This window comes from Rhinoderma darwinii, chromosome 2 (genome assembly GCF_050947455.1).
Source record: "Rhinoderma darwinii isolate aRhiDar2 chromosome 2, aRhiDar2.hap1, whole genome shotgun sequence".
Classification (NCBI taxonomy): Eukaryota; Metazoa; Chordata; class Amphibia; order Anura; family Rhinodermatidae; genus Rhinoderma; species Rhinoderma darwinii.
The window spans coordinates 290,408,898-290,423,395 of NC_134688.1; the positions used below are offsets into that span (position 1 = coordinate 290,408,898).

The 14,498-nt window shown below is 44.5% G+C and overlaps 1 protein-coding gene across 2 annotated transcripts; it reads left to right on the plus strand.

Moving 5' to 3' along the window:
* Positions 1 to 251: 251 nt before the first annotated feature.
* On the plus strand, positions 252 to 14,449 carry KDF1 (keratinocyte differentiation factor 1). Of its 2 annotated transcripts, none has more exons than XM_075853449.1 (4): positions 252 to 698; positions 1,625 to 2,581; positions 4,558 to 4,632; positions 12,823 to 14,449. In XM_075853449.1, exons 2-4 carry the CDS (start codon positions 1,642 to 1,644, stop codon positions 12,903 to 12,905), a joined length of 1,098 nt encoding a protein of 365 aa, XP_075709564.1. In that variant the 5' UTR covers positions 252 to 698; positions 1,625 to 1,641; the 3' UTR covers positions 12,906 to 14,449. The 2 variants fall into 2 exon arrangements, with proteins under 2 accessions (XP_075709564.1, XP_075709563.1); XM_075853448.1 differs by lacking the exon at positions 252 to 698 and adding an exon at positions 713 to 821.
* Positions 14,450 to 14,498: the final 49 nt, after the last annotated feature.

Sequence of the window (14,498 nt, forward strand, 5' to 3'; positions counted from 1 at the left end):
GCAGGCTTTTATCTTCTTGAGGCCCGTTTGCCAGTCGCAGTCTTTGTGACTGGAGTCTGTATGTCGTTATTCACACATTATTATGCACAGAGCATCTCATTCCCCATCTTCCTTCTCCTCTGAACATCTGCTGCTCTGCAGAGCTCTATTAGCAACATGTGACGTCACCGGCCGATTAAAAGGGGCGGGGGATGTAATGGCACATCCAACCGCTAGAGGTCGCACTGCGCCAGTGTTTCCTAAAAATGTAACTCTCAGTACATACAGGTGTACCGAGCGACCATTTTTCTAGGAGACTACCATAGTTACAGATCCTGAGAAAACGAAGTGTATATAGAGCATGCTGCGTCTTATAGTACCTCAAAGTGTGCAGTGAAGTCACCTGACTAAAAGGATCGTTTCCAGGTTCTCTATGGCCGCACTAAGCGCTGCCATTTGTATCTACTCGGTTATTAGACGTCGCTACAGCAGACAAGTGACTTGGGCGTGTTTTATTGGCTTTTGAACGCTGTATAGGAGCGGAAGGGGGCGTACGAGCATTGAGGAAGCATGACGTAGGCACGCAGGTAGGGGTGTGGCTGGGACGCTCACCTGGCCGACAGGTAGAGGCAGTGGTGACCGGAAACGGAAGCTGGCGGCTGCGGGGAACACGGAAAATACCGGAACCGACCCCCTGACTCTTTGCGAAGTTAATCAATGTAAGTATAGTGGTTGTATGATACTGAGCAGTGCGGAGAACATGGACGGGAGGAGCGCGTACGCGGGAAGCGATCGGAGCAGAAAACTAGTGAGAAGGAAGGGGGTGGTGAGGAGCAGGAGAGGTGGGTACTACCAAGACAATACTCCACGGAGACTGATACTTAGGGGGGAGTTCCTCATCTGATTAAGGAGATCGGACAGAGGAGTTAACGACAAGTTAACATAGGCAGACATTTTGGAGATCGGTCGGATCAGCTTGGGGCATAAACAATGGGTGAGCTAGGGAAGGGCTAAAGAGCTGGGGGACAGATTGGTGAAACCAGTGACCACAATTGGAAACTTTAGACTAGGTAAGTGGCACAGGCACAAGATGGAGTAGTAGAGAAACCTGATGAGAGTTGTAGTAGCCAGGTCCACACAGGGCATATGCCTGGTACCGAGGTTCCGGGTTTCCATTGACAAGGTGCGGCAGAGTACTGCAGTTTTTGGGTCTCCACCTGTACTTTTTCTTGGTGTTTTTTCTTTTCGTTGAAGTTTTCTTCATTTCCACCATCACCATTGTAGGAAACTGTCTATTTGCGCTGATTTTTCAGAGTACATTTCGTGTGTGTGCCAGGAACTTCTCCTGGTACGTTCACCAAACGTGTCCATAGACCCCATACATGCCAAAAGACTGTTCTTTTTGTATTTCCCGGGTTGGTATACCTTTTTCTTATTACTATATAGGAAAGCGCAGGCTGTTGATTTCCATTACAGTCGGGCACCGCAAAAAAAAAATACCACGTGGTATCCAGTTTTTACTGTGGTGATGGGAGCATTTCCAGATGTATCAAGCTGGCATAAGCTCTTCTGAAAACATATGGCTTGTGAAAGCATTTTGTTTGAGACTGTATTGCTGATTTATATTGCTTTGGTCTTTCCTTAGGACTTGTTCATGAAGCAATGCCCCGACCCCACCCTGTGGCTGTTTCTCACGGCCGGGTATCCCCCCCTGTCCATCTTCCTTCTCCACGTCACAACTCCCCACAAGAGACATCAGCTCAACCAAGTTCCCGGCGTAGAAGTCCTCCAGAAGACATAACTTTCATTTCCGGGTCCGCTGAGACCCCACCAGAGGAGCCGCCATGTTGTCCTACACTCTACCGGGCCTGGGCTACTTACAAAGCTGTACTGTGCTATGTTGTGTCCTGCAGTTGCTGCCCAAAGAACGATCCTGACATATACCTTCCCTGTCCTGTAGAGAACTTAGCTGGACCACCTGTGAATGGTCATCCTGCCAGCAGCCCCCGTCCCACCCACGTTGCTGATAGAGGCAAGAAACCAGGCCTTGGTAATAGTTTTAGTTACCCAGATCTTAAATTAATGGGTGTACCTGTGTATAATAGGCAGACTGGTGCCATAGACATGGAACCCATTAAAGAGCCCCCTGCTCCACTGCAACCACCAGTGTCTCGCAGTTCTACCAAGGACTACTACTCCTTACGGGAGTCGGATCCAGAGTTGCCCCGGTTGAGTGGCTCCATGTCCAGTGCAGAGATTGATGAACTTATCTGGCACAAGCTAACAGAACTGTTTAGCCTCCATCAGATTGATGAACTAGCAAGATGCACCTCTGAGACTGTTTTCTTGGAAAAAAGCAGCAAAATTACAGAATTAATCAGTAGCCTAACCCAGGACTACCAACTAGAAGAGCAAGATGCAGAGTGCCGGCTAGTGCGGGGTATTATACGCATTAGCACCCGTAAAGAAAGGAAACGTGGGCACGCCAACCGCAGCGTAGAAAAAGGAGGTGGTGGGCAACAGCCTAACAGCCAGAATGGTGGAAAGACCCCAGACAGTGGAAATGAAAGCATGCAAGAATCTGGACTGACCAGTCAGGATGGTACGGATCATTGGGACAAGGGTGGGATGTGTCTTTCAGTGTGTAGAGGATAGAATGATCCATTTAATATGTGAATGTTTTTTGTTTTTTTTTGCCAAATTAGCAGCGGGTTTAAATAAGGCTAGTGCCCTTACGATTTAAAGGTGAAAATACAGGCCAAATTGTTCTGCTGACATGCCATAGGTAACTGTCAGAAGAATACATCCTAAGGCCTCATTCACACGACCGGGTCCGAGTGTCGGCCGGGAAAATCGGCCGATTTTCCCGGACGGTTTGCATCCGGGCCGTGTTGCCGTTTTTACCGACCGATTTGCATCCGTTTTTTTCCCTGTCCGTTTTAAAATCGGATGAATTTCATTTAAATTTGTTGCCACACACTCTGTAGGTAATGCCACCCTGCCCCCTGTAGGTGATGCCACCCAGCCCCCTGTAGGTGATGCCACCCAGCCCCCTGTAGGGGTTGCCACCAAGTCCCCTGTAGGGGTTGCCACCAAGTCCCCTGTAGGTGATGACACACAGCCCCCTGTAGGTTGCACCCATCCCCCCCCCCCACATTCCAGGAGAAGTCACTGACTTCAATGTCCATATATGGACAGTGTAGTCACTGACTTCTCCTGGAGATGAATTCCCTGCCACAGGTCGGGAATTCCGCTTCAGAAGTGAGTGACGTCACTGTGTCCATATATGGACAGTGTGTAGTCACTCGCTTCTCCTGTAGCGGAATCCCCGGCCATAGCGTTGGGGATTCCGCTGCAGAATTGAGTGACATCGCTGTGTCCATATATGGACAGTGTAGTCACTCACTTCTCCTGTAGCGGAATCCCCGGCCATAGAGTCAGGGATTCCGCTGCAGAAGTGAGTGACTTCGCTGTGTCCATATATGTACAGTGTAGTCACGCACTTCTCCTGTAGCGGAATCCCCAATCTCCGGCCGGGGATTGGGGATTCCGACTCCTACAGGGAGCAAAAAAAGACCCTCCTCCTCCTCCTCCTCACATGCACTCTGCGCTGTGAGGAGGAGGAGAGTGCGCGAGCGACGGTAGACCCGGCGATCACTCTGGACACATTCCGGTGATGGCCGTATTACCTGGCCCCATATACTTCTATGGGAGCCGGGCGGCTGGATACCCGGCCGAAAATAGGGCATGTCCCGTTTTTTGATGGCCGGTTGTCCCGGCCCGTCAAAAAATCGGTCGTGTGAATAGCCCCATTAGGGGTCTATTGTTCCTAATGCAGCCGGGTGACAGCCGATTTATGACCGCCGTCACCCGGCCGGGAAACCCTGTTGTGTGAATTCCGCCTTAGTTGTGGTTTTCCTTTACTGCGGTTTCCATGGTCAATGAGAAAAATCACATTACAAATATGAAAGACTGGGCATGCTGCAGTTTAAAACCGACCTGAAAGCTGCGGTTTCCAGCTGACTTGTCAGAGCAGGGGTTTTGTTTTTTTAAAATCTTGTTTGCTACAATGTAACATTGGCAGGTAGCATCAAGCATCATGCATCCAAACAGTATTTGTGAGTATACCCTGAACTGGCAACAGATGTAATGATTTGCGTTGGTTAACTTGATGGACATATGTATTTTTTTGACAGCTCTTTGATTTAAAGTTTGTTTTTTTTACCAACTTCCTTTTTACCGCATAAATGTTTGAAATGATGCCACTTACCAGTTTGGAGTAATTAAAAATTCCATAACCCACTGATTTTGCCCCTCTGAAGGCCTGCAGTCGTGCGTCATGTAATGTACACTGGCAGTCCATATAGTATACTCTTTAGAATGGTCCCACTCCTCACGTATTCGCTCCAGAGCAATTTGACTCTGTAGTCCCAGGTCAAACATTTATTCCCGCACTGAACGGTGAAAAATGGCTACAGGTATGGCCGCCTTTATGGTTTATGGCCATTTTCTCATCTCATTAACACCTGTTTTATCTTTATTGTTTTTGTCTGTTGTAAATTTTTATTCTTTCTGCAGATCTGGATGTAAAGATTTCACAAGAGACGACTGCGGATCTCATAGCACGAAACATGAGGAGATATAGCGCACCAGGTATATAAATAGTGTATACTCTTTAATAGAATGACTATTTTCCTTGTCTTGTGGCTGCTAGAATTGCTAAACAAAGAAAATAAGCACTTTTAAGCAGTTGGGTTTTTTTTCTCCCTCTGCTCAATTATCTTTAACCCCTTCCTGACATCCGCCGTATATATACGGCGCTGTCGGGCAGGGCTTCCCGCAAAGCGCAGTACTATAACGTTACGGTGATAGTGCAGGCTCAGGAGCTGAGCCCGCACAATCACCGCCATGTGCCAGCTATGTTACAGCTGGCACCCTGATGTAACGCCTATCCTAGTTCAATAGAGATTGCAGCATGTGAGGGGTTTTTAGCCACCGGCACCCAAGCAACGTGATCGCAGGGCTGCCGGTGGTTGCAATGGCAACCGGAGGCCTAATACTAGCCTCCTGGTCTGCTAGCAATGGAAGCCTCCTATGTCCCGCTCGGAGGTGGGGCCTAAAAGGCTTCCGGTATTATTGGCAAGGTGGCGCCGGCTCAGAAGCTAAGCCGGCGTCATCAGCAGTGGGTGCCCGCTGTATGTTACAGCGAACACCCTGCTGTAACGGCAGAAACCGGAGCTAGCTCCGATTCCTGCCATTAACCCATTAGATGCATCGATCTAAAGCGATCGCTGCATCTTAGTGGTTTGTAGCAAATCGGCAGCCCTGCCAGGCTACGCGTTTCGACGCTGGACCACCGTCTTCATCAGGCCATGTACATTACATTGTGAGGAGGCACTTTAAATAGTGAGGGAAGGAAAGGGGAAAAAAAGAGAAAAACCGCCAAAAGCGGCAGGTCAGAGGTCACCTCTGATACTTTGTGGATGAGTGTGCATCGGGTTTTCTGAAAAGACTTCTTGATAAAAGAAAGGATCTTTGTGCTAACTCTTCCATAGAAATTTATACTATAAGAGATGATCTAATTCTATTTCATGAATATCCTGATTTCATACGATTGGAAACATCCACCAAAAATCGTATTACAAATTTTGAATATGACCTCACCAAAAAAAGCAAACAAACTTCATAGAGACAGATCAGGTTATCTAACTAATAGAACTGGAGATTGGACCCTAGATTCTAATAAATCAGCCCCCCCATGGAAGTCTGTCCTTAAATCCCCCCCAACAAGCCCTTCCTTTCTAAACTCTTTGGTTCTCATTACAAGAATCCTAAAGGAGGACCCCCCCCCCCTCCTCCTCCATCCATAAACACCTAACAGCCCACAAAAACATGGCATTTAAAAATAAAAACCACTTATTTAAGCCAGCATGCCTGTTATCCCTCTGGATACGGTCTCCAATCACCACTCGCCTACCCCCAACCTTTCACAATTAACCCCCATTACAGCCAATTTCCACCCTCTCGGCTCTATACCCTTCAATGCATTTAAACCATCTGAATTAAATCACCACCTCAAATCTCTCAATCTCCTCTCCCATTCCCAACATCCATCCTCTCCCCTTTTCAATGACTCCATTGAAACATCCACCTCCCAACCTATCCCGGCCGCACTCCTCGAACTTTCCATTCCTGATTCATCATTATCAAATCTCATCCTTTCCAACTCCCCCAGTATACCACCCTTATCGGCTGATCTCTCTTGTACTAATGGACTACTACTTCATACAGACAACACCTTCACCACCATCTATTTTTTTTTAGGCCTTCCCTCTCAACTAACCATGCCCCCAGTGACCCTCATCTCCCATCGTTTAATACCCCCTATGACCCCCTCCTCCCACTCGATAGACACACACCTTCCTGCCCTTCCAAGCCAAAATCTCTTAACCATAATATCCTTCTTTCCCATAGTTCAGAGTCATAACGAAAAGAAAATTAGGAGCAGATATAGGGTCTGTAGAGGAGGCAGAACCAAACATAACGGAATCTGCAGTAAAAGCCAAAAAACACAAACCCAAACAGTAAAAATCTTCAACCTATCTAACCATGTACTTAACCAAAATTAAAATAACCCATTAGCCAAAGGTCTCTCCTTTTGTCCCACTGTATCGCCTGATGGTTTTGAGGTCTTTTTGGATCTGAACAGATTCACCCGTAAACACGATATTTTGCCATTTCTGATTTGTCAGCGTCATACACTTCTATTCACAACGCCCAGTTGGTAGAAACACAATACACGGCCATTTGGTAAAACGAGAAAACACGCCCAGTTGTCCATTGAAAAGCTCATTTGCATAAATATAAAATTGCTCATAACTTGGGCAAAAATGATTGTTTTAAAAACAAAACTTTGCTGTTATCTACATTGCAGCGCCGATCACATGCAATAGGAGATAGGGATTTGATAATCTGGTGACAGAGCCTCTTTAAGTCCTCTTCTTACCAAGGATAACCTGAGCCCATCGGAAAGAAGAGCAATAAAATCCCTCAAAACAAATACATCACTTGTTATACGCTCCGCAGATAAAGGGGGTGGCATAGTTTTACAAAACAGAACAGATTATATCAAAGAAGCTACAAGATTATTATCAGATGACTCCTACGAAAAACGTAAAACAAATCCATTACTGGTCTACTGCATCAGGTACAAAACTCTCATCGATACCGCCTTCTCCAATGGATTATTATCCAAAAAAGAAATCAATTTCCAACAAGTTCCATTTCCTTCCATGCCCTTCATGTACCACTTACCCTAGATCCACAAGTCTCTCACTGTACCCCCTGGATGTCCTATTATTGCCGGGATAGGTTCACAAACTAGTAATCTATCCCACTTTATAGAGTTATATCTGCAGCCCTTTGTCTTGAAAGTTCCCTCGTACCTCAGAGGCTCTACCCACCTAATTAATGATCTTGGGTCGCTCAACCCTCTGATGACGTATCAGCCCTCTACACTAATATCCCGCACAATAAAGGTTTACAAACTATAGAATCCCTCCTACATCTTGATAATATACCTGACTCTCAGGCGTGTTTTCCCTTTCATGCCGACAATCTGTAGATACACATCCGTTTCGCACATACCCCGTGCTGCCAGGGCGTGTATATACAGATCTCTGTTCCAGCCGGCATAGCGCTGTGAAAATCGCTGGGATGTCGGCGTCCCCAGCAGCCTGTTCCCTGACAGCCGAACCGATTTGGTTTGGCTACAGAGAATATGATCACCGTTATTAACCGTTTCCCGACCGCCCACAGTAAATTCACGTCGGCGCTTGCTGGGCTCTGTGCAGTGCCGATGTGAATTCACAGTGGGTGTTAAAAGCGCGATCCAGGTCTCCCAGAGTAGTGCTGACACCCAGATCGTGCTGTTCACCCCTGCCTCTGGTCCCAGAGACATGATCGGGACCGGATTGGTTCAGGTCCCGATCATGTGATCGCGGGGAAAGTTTGTTGTAGCAACAAACTGGACAGTTTGTTACTACAAAAAACTTTCCCGAGGACCGATTGCGGGTATACAAGACGTATTTCACTTTTGTAAACAAAACCTCTGGAAGCCCCCACAATGCCAAGAACAACGGCACAGCTTTTTCCTTTTGTCCCCATTTATCCCTATGTAAATTGGTTGGCCAGCCGAAAATGGGATCTTGGCGTCCTTGTTCTCAACTTAGTGATGTTGGATTCCCCCCCCCCCGTCACTCTTAGTCCCCTAATCGTTCAGTCACTGTAAAACCCTATAATATATTTTAGACCTGTTTCTTACAATTCCAGAAAAAAAAAGGTTGTCATACTGGCACTTTTAAGACACCATTACCTAATTACTAAAGATTGGTAGGTATTGTAGAAAACTGAGCTCTTATGCACACGGTGCGGTCAAATTGCAGTTTTGTTGTGAATCTGTGAAATAAATAGAACTAAAAAAAGGGTTTAACCTGTATTTTTTAACTAAAAAAAAAATAATAATTTTCTAGCGACACATTCCCTTTAACGATACTGAAGTGTTTAGACAGTGAATAGACATTCCACGGGATGTTTATTCATAATCTCTGCACTTTGTTAACGTTTCTGTGGTAGTTACATCAGAGCAAGCGTAATCTCGCTGTAACCTGTCATCTACAGCGTAATCTCGCGAGATTCTGCTTGCTCCTCTGTAAGTACCACAGAAACGTTAACGAAGTGCAGAGATTGTGAATAGACATCCCGTGGAATGTCTATTCACTGTCTAAACACTTCAGTATCGTTAATGTGTTAGTATAAGACACATACTGATCTAAAAGGATCCCTATGCGCTGTGTAAATGAATGGAGAGAAGTGTATGACGCTGATTGGTCAGCGTCCTACACTCCCCTGTACAACGCCCACTTGGTCAATAGTAAAACACGCCCAGTTGTCCATTGAGAAACTCATTAGCATAAAGCTAAAATCGCTAATAAAGTTGTGAAAATAGATCGTTTTTCTAATAAAAAGCATTACTGTCACCTACATTATAGCGCCGATCTCCTTATGTAGGAGATGGGGCACTTATAGGCTATGTTCACACTGAGTATTTTGGAGGCAGAATTTCTGCCTCAAAATTCAGTTTGGAAGTTTGAGGCAGATTTTCCTCTCCCTGCACTCCGATTTTCGGGGTGTTTTTCGCCCGCGGCCATAAAACGCCGAAATACGCTTTCTCTGCCTCCCATTGAAGTCAGGGGCGGAAACGCCCGAAGATAGGGCATGTTGCTTCTTTCTCCCGCTAGCCGGTTTTACTGCTCGCGGGAGAAAACCGCCCCCGCCTCCCATTGAAATCGACGGGAGGCATTTTCGGGCCGTTTTTGACGAGCTTTATGGCGCAGTTTCCGCGTCAAAAAACTCAGTGTGAACTTAGCCATAATGTGGTGACAGAACCACTTTAAGTTATGTGTCTGCCACTTGGGGTTGAAGTCTATCCAGTTGTCATTCCTAAAATGGATGTTTTTGTGCATTTGTATCACTACAGAGTGTCTATCTTGATCAAGCCATGCACCGTAATTTAACAGCCCCGACCATAATGTAATCGGGGCTGTTCTTTTCCAGAAGTCTCTTTTCAAAGTATATGCAATTCTACTGTGTTCACTGGTTATATGATACCCAGTCAAATTGTGCACTGTTTTTTCTCCAAAAGAGATGGTCGGGCATATGTCTCGTGTGCGTTCTCTATGATGATCACGCTCTAGGAAAAAAAAAAAAAAAAAGGTGATCCTAAGTTTTGTGTATTGACACGTCACATGGTGTTTGTTTGTGGTTAGGTGGCACATATCTGAGACACTGGGTGAGGTGATTGTCATATAATGGTCTGGATTTTTACATTCCGTGAGGAGTCCTTTTGTGGAATTATATTGCAGTTTGTCTTGTAATGTTAGTGCTTCAATGAAAATATGAAAAACCAGTTTAAATGATCTGCTAAAAGGCCATAATAACACGTGAGAAGATAATATTGGTAAAGTCTGATCTCCGATCTCCACTGATTTCCAATATTAGGCCTTGTTCACAGTGCAGATTTTGCATACATTTTTTTTATAGTCTACTTGTACTATCCTAAAACTTTCCACGTCATAGTGACGTGTCAAGTTGTGATTGGTGGGGTCCGAGCACTGAGACCACCACAGATTGCTAAAATGAAGCTGCAGGAGAGCTAGGGTATGTTCACACGCTTACTAAAAAAAACGGTGCTGTTTTCAAGGGAAAACCGCTCCTGATTTTCAGACGTTGTTTAAGCAACTCGCGTTTTTTACGGCTGTTTTTGGAGCTGTTTTTCTAGAGTATGAAAAACGGCAGAAGTGACGTGCACTTCTTTTTCACGGCCGCGTAAAAAATGCCCCATCGGAACAGAACGCCATTTTCCCATTGAAATCAATGGGCAGACGTTTGTAGGTGTTCTGCTTCCGGTTTTTCGGGATGTTTACTGATCGGGATTTCTGATCGGCTCTTCTCTGAAAATTCCTGCAACAAAATCTGTCGCGAGTGACTGTAGCCTTAGGCCCCATGCACGCGACAGTATTTTTCATCAGTAATTACGAACAGTAAATACTGACCGTAATTACGGACCCGTTCATTTCTATTGGCCACGGACACCTTTCAGTATTTTTACTGATGGGTGTCCGTGCTGAAAAAATGATAGAACCTGTCCTATTCTTGTCAGTAATTACGGCAAGGACTCCCCATAGAAGTCTATGGGAGCTTCAGTAAATACAGATGGCTACAGGTGTGCATCCGTAAACCGTCCGTATTTACGGAAGCGTTGCTAGGCAACATGTTGATGACATCATTTGCAACCTCCCTCTTTTTGTACGGATCCATATATATGGATGGAATACGGACCGTATTTACGGACACCCTTCCTATATACGGATGAAATAGGGATGCCTACTGATCCGTATTTACGGACTGTATTTCAGGATAGATTAAAAATACTGTAGTGTGCATGGGGCCTTAGGGGGCACTAGAAAATGCTCAATCCCCTTTGGCACTGTTTAGAGATTTTTGGAAATCTGACAAGTATAGGGCCATTAAAATAGCAGCCTGTTTATAATGTTAGATTTTTAGTAACAGAAATTGATGAGTTTGGCAATGGGGTTTAAGCTGTTCATATAGAGCCTTTTCATTCTGGAAATCATTAGTGACTGAAGTTACAGAATTTACCAATGTGATTGTCTCAAAGATCATTTTAACTGCATTTCCCTTTGAATCAGGCTCAATTTAGTTGCTAGAACGCCACGTCCTCTTTTAAGGCCCCATGCACACAAACGTGCTTTTGCGGCCGCAACGCCCCCGAAAATCCATGGGAGAATTGCGGCCCCGTTCATTCCCATGGTGCCATGCACACGACCGCGGTTTCCACGTTCCATGCATGACCCTGGAGCCCGGACCGTAGAAAGGACGGGCAAGCCTTATTACGGTCATGTTCGGGCTCATTGAAAATAATGGCCGCGGCCATGTGCCCAGCCCGATTTGCGGGCAGCTCGTGGCTGACCTGAAAATCACGACCGTGCACATGGCTACGGTCGTGTGCATGAGGCCTAAGCCCCATGCACGGGACCGTAAAAACTGACCCATTCACTTCCATTGAACGCAGACACCTTTCCGTATCGCTACGAATGGGTGTCCTTTCGTAGAAATGTTCCAAAAATTATGGAACAGGTCTGTTCTTTTGCATTTTGCAGGCCATGCTCCGATACTTTGTGCGGGCTGTGATTATGGGGCCTAAGATCTCTGCAAGACACTTTCAGCACTAGAGGATCTAACCCATATGCACTTGTAGCTCTGATGGCGTATGACAAAAGGCTGCTAATATAGCCTGCTGCTTTCTTTTCAAAAACCATTTACAACATTCCAGCTCAACACTACATAAAAGTTGCAAATACGTTGCTTTACTGATTTTATATTGAACTTGAGTTACATGTTGTCCTCTTCCTCCATGCTTAAAAGCGGTTGTATCGAAAAAGGGTCTATGTTTTTCCAGAAACCGCACCACCCTTGTCCATAGGTTGTGTCTTGTATTGCAGGGAGCAGTACGCTGTGGGAGTTCAGAGGAGTTGCATATTTAGATTGTTCACGAGTGGTTCATTTTGTTGCAGAAACAGCCAGTCAGATGTATGGAACAGATTTACTGATACGTGTAAACATTTATATGAATGGAAGGAAAACCTTGTACAAAAACAGTAAAGTAAATATCTGATCACACCTGCTTTTTTTCTCAAGCCATGTTCACACAAATGTTTGCTGTTAATGCTATTGCGATCCCCCGCAGGTCTTTAAAATAGGAATGTTAACAGAAATGTTTGATGGTGTACACCATTGGTTCCCAAACTTTGAGACTGGACCCACTTTTGTCCGATATTTTTATTTGGGACCACCCACTAATGTACTTCGCTTCATCTGACATATGTCAACATTATTCGTAGCTAGAGGCTGGTACTTCGCTCCATTTTAAAAATAAGCCCCTGCAACCCTCAAAAGAAATGAATTGCGTGGGCAGGTGTTCTGCTGCCGTGCACCTCTAAGGCCAGACTATGGCTGGTGGTGGGTGATCTGACCAGTTCCATTCATCAAACCACCACCACCACCACCACTTACAGAATGTCAACAGGAATTGCAGTTTTCGAAACGGTCAACGACCAAATTTTTTTTTTAACTGAATTATACTAAGGTGGATCAGTGAGGTGGTCAGTCACTACTGTCTAATTTTAGCATCTTTTCTACATTTTGAGAGCTTTCTCATTCTTACAACTGGTTATCATGAACATGTATTTAACATTCTTTCAGGATCTACCTTCCAAAAAGAGGATTCCCTGCCGGACACAGAAACAGATTCTTCAGGCATTCCACTATTGAAGGTTTACTGTTGATGGAGGACTAAACCCTAGAAGACAAGCTGATCATGGGCTACCAAGGTGTATTGTGGCCAGGCGAATATTTTAAGAAAATTGACATAAAATACACTATTAAATACTATGTACACCTCTTGATGTGTTTTTTTTAAATAAAAATTTATTTTTTGTGCAACGTTCTAATTTTTACGATACAGCTAGTTTGTATCTTGTATACACAGCAGCTGTATCTAGCGCTGAAACCTGTATCAGTCAGGTCAGCAGAACTAACCGGTTCAGTGTCAACATGTCTCTAACACAGGATCGAGTGGTTACTGATCACATTTAAGGTCATAACTTAGACGTGATCAATTACAGGTGGATCCTGCATGTCAGAGACACCCAGGACCCGCTGACACTGAACCAGCCAATGCTGCTGATCTGACTGCTACAGGGTTCAGCGCACGATATAGCTGCTCTGTATACAGGATACAAAGCAGCTGTATCAAAGTAGTTTTGTTTGTTTTTTTAAATTAAATTTAGAAAGTTGCACAAGTAATTTTTATAAAAGAATTTAAACTCGTACACAGCCTTTAAAATGAACATCAGAGCCAAGAAATGCCATCTGTCAAGTTTTTGTTTTTTTAACTGTAGGAATTTCTTCAATGCTTCGTGTTGCTTTCCATTTCTGAAATGTTACATGAAAACAAAGTGAAGCGGTGAATGATCTACAGATGTAGATAACTGTATAAAATATGTAATTAGGACATGCTGATGAACAAGATTTGTCCGGTTAGACTTGCAGGTATTTATTTACATGCTGGTCAGTAGACTGTGCTGAATTATTTGACAAATCCATAAGTTAGGGACATACCAATTTTCTAAGACAAATAAAACACTAGTTATTTTAAACCATACTATCACAATTGGCAAAACATGGGGGAGTAATTCATAGTGTGGCCTAACTTTTGTAATTACTGTAGAGCGTTTTTTTTTTAAAGAGTAATTGTATTGTACTTTTGATATGTTAGAGAAATATCAGAGGTTTTGATCGGTGGGGGTCTGGGCTGAGACCCCCACCATCACTGAAAGATGCACTCTGCACCTTCGGCTCTGATTGCTCACACAGAATATCTGAGCCCTTTTTCTGTCTAACTCGTAGTGCTGATCACAGCCGAAGGTACAAAGCAGAACTTTTATGTACCTTCGTTTCAACGATGGTGGGGGTCTCAGCGCCAGACCCTCAACCGGTCAAAACTTCTGATATGGCTGAAATATCAAGCTCTTTTTTTTTTTTTCAAGTTCACTTACTCTAAGGAAAACCATGGCCACTCTTGTCCAGTGGCTGTGTGTGGTATTGCACCTCGGTGCCATTTCTTTGAATGAGGCAAATCTATGTACAATCCTGAAGACATGATTAGTTGGGTGTTACTTGACTGGAACTGAGAAATGCTGCTGTAAAATGTGAGGGAAAGTTCAGGGTTTCGTTTTTTTTTTCTTCCTCAAGTTCTATTTGTTAATGTTCCTGTTAATATGTAAATGTAACTGAATTAGTTCACACATTAAAATGTTATTGTCATGTATATATGGTAGTCTGGTATGTTTTCCAAGTGACTCAGCTCACCACGCTAA

Coding starts and splice junctions, on each gene's coding strand:
- KDF1 (XM_075853448.1), top strand. CDS start 716: ATGATACTGAGCAGTGCGGAGAACATGGACGGGAGGAGCGCGTACGCG. Junction 822..1,624: donor GGTGGTGAGGAGCAGGAGAG/GTGGGTACTACC, acceptor GTCTTTCCTTAG/GACTTGTTCATGAAGCAATG. Junction 4,633..12,822: donor GAGGAGATATAGCGCACCAG/GTATATAAATAG, acceptor ACATTCTTTCAG/GATCTACCTTCCAAAAAGAG.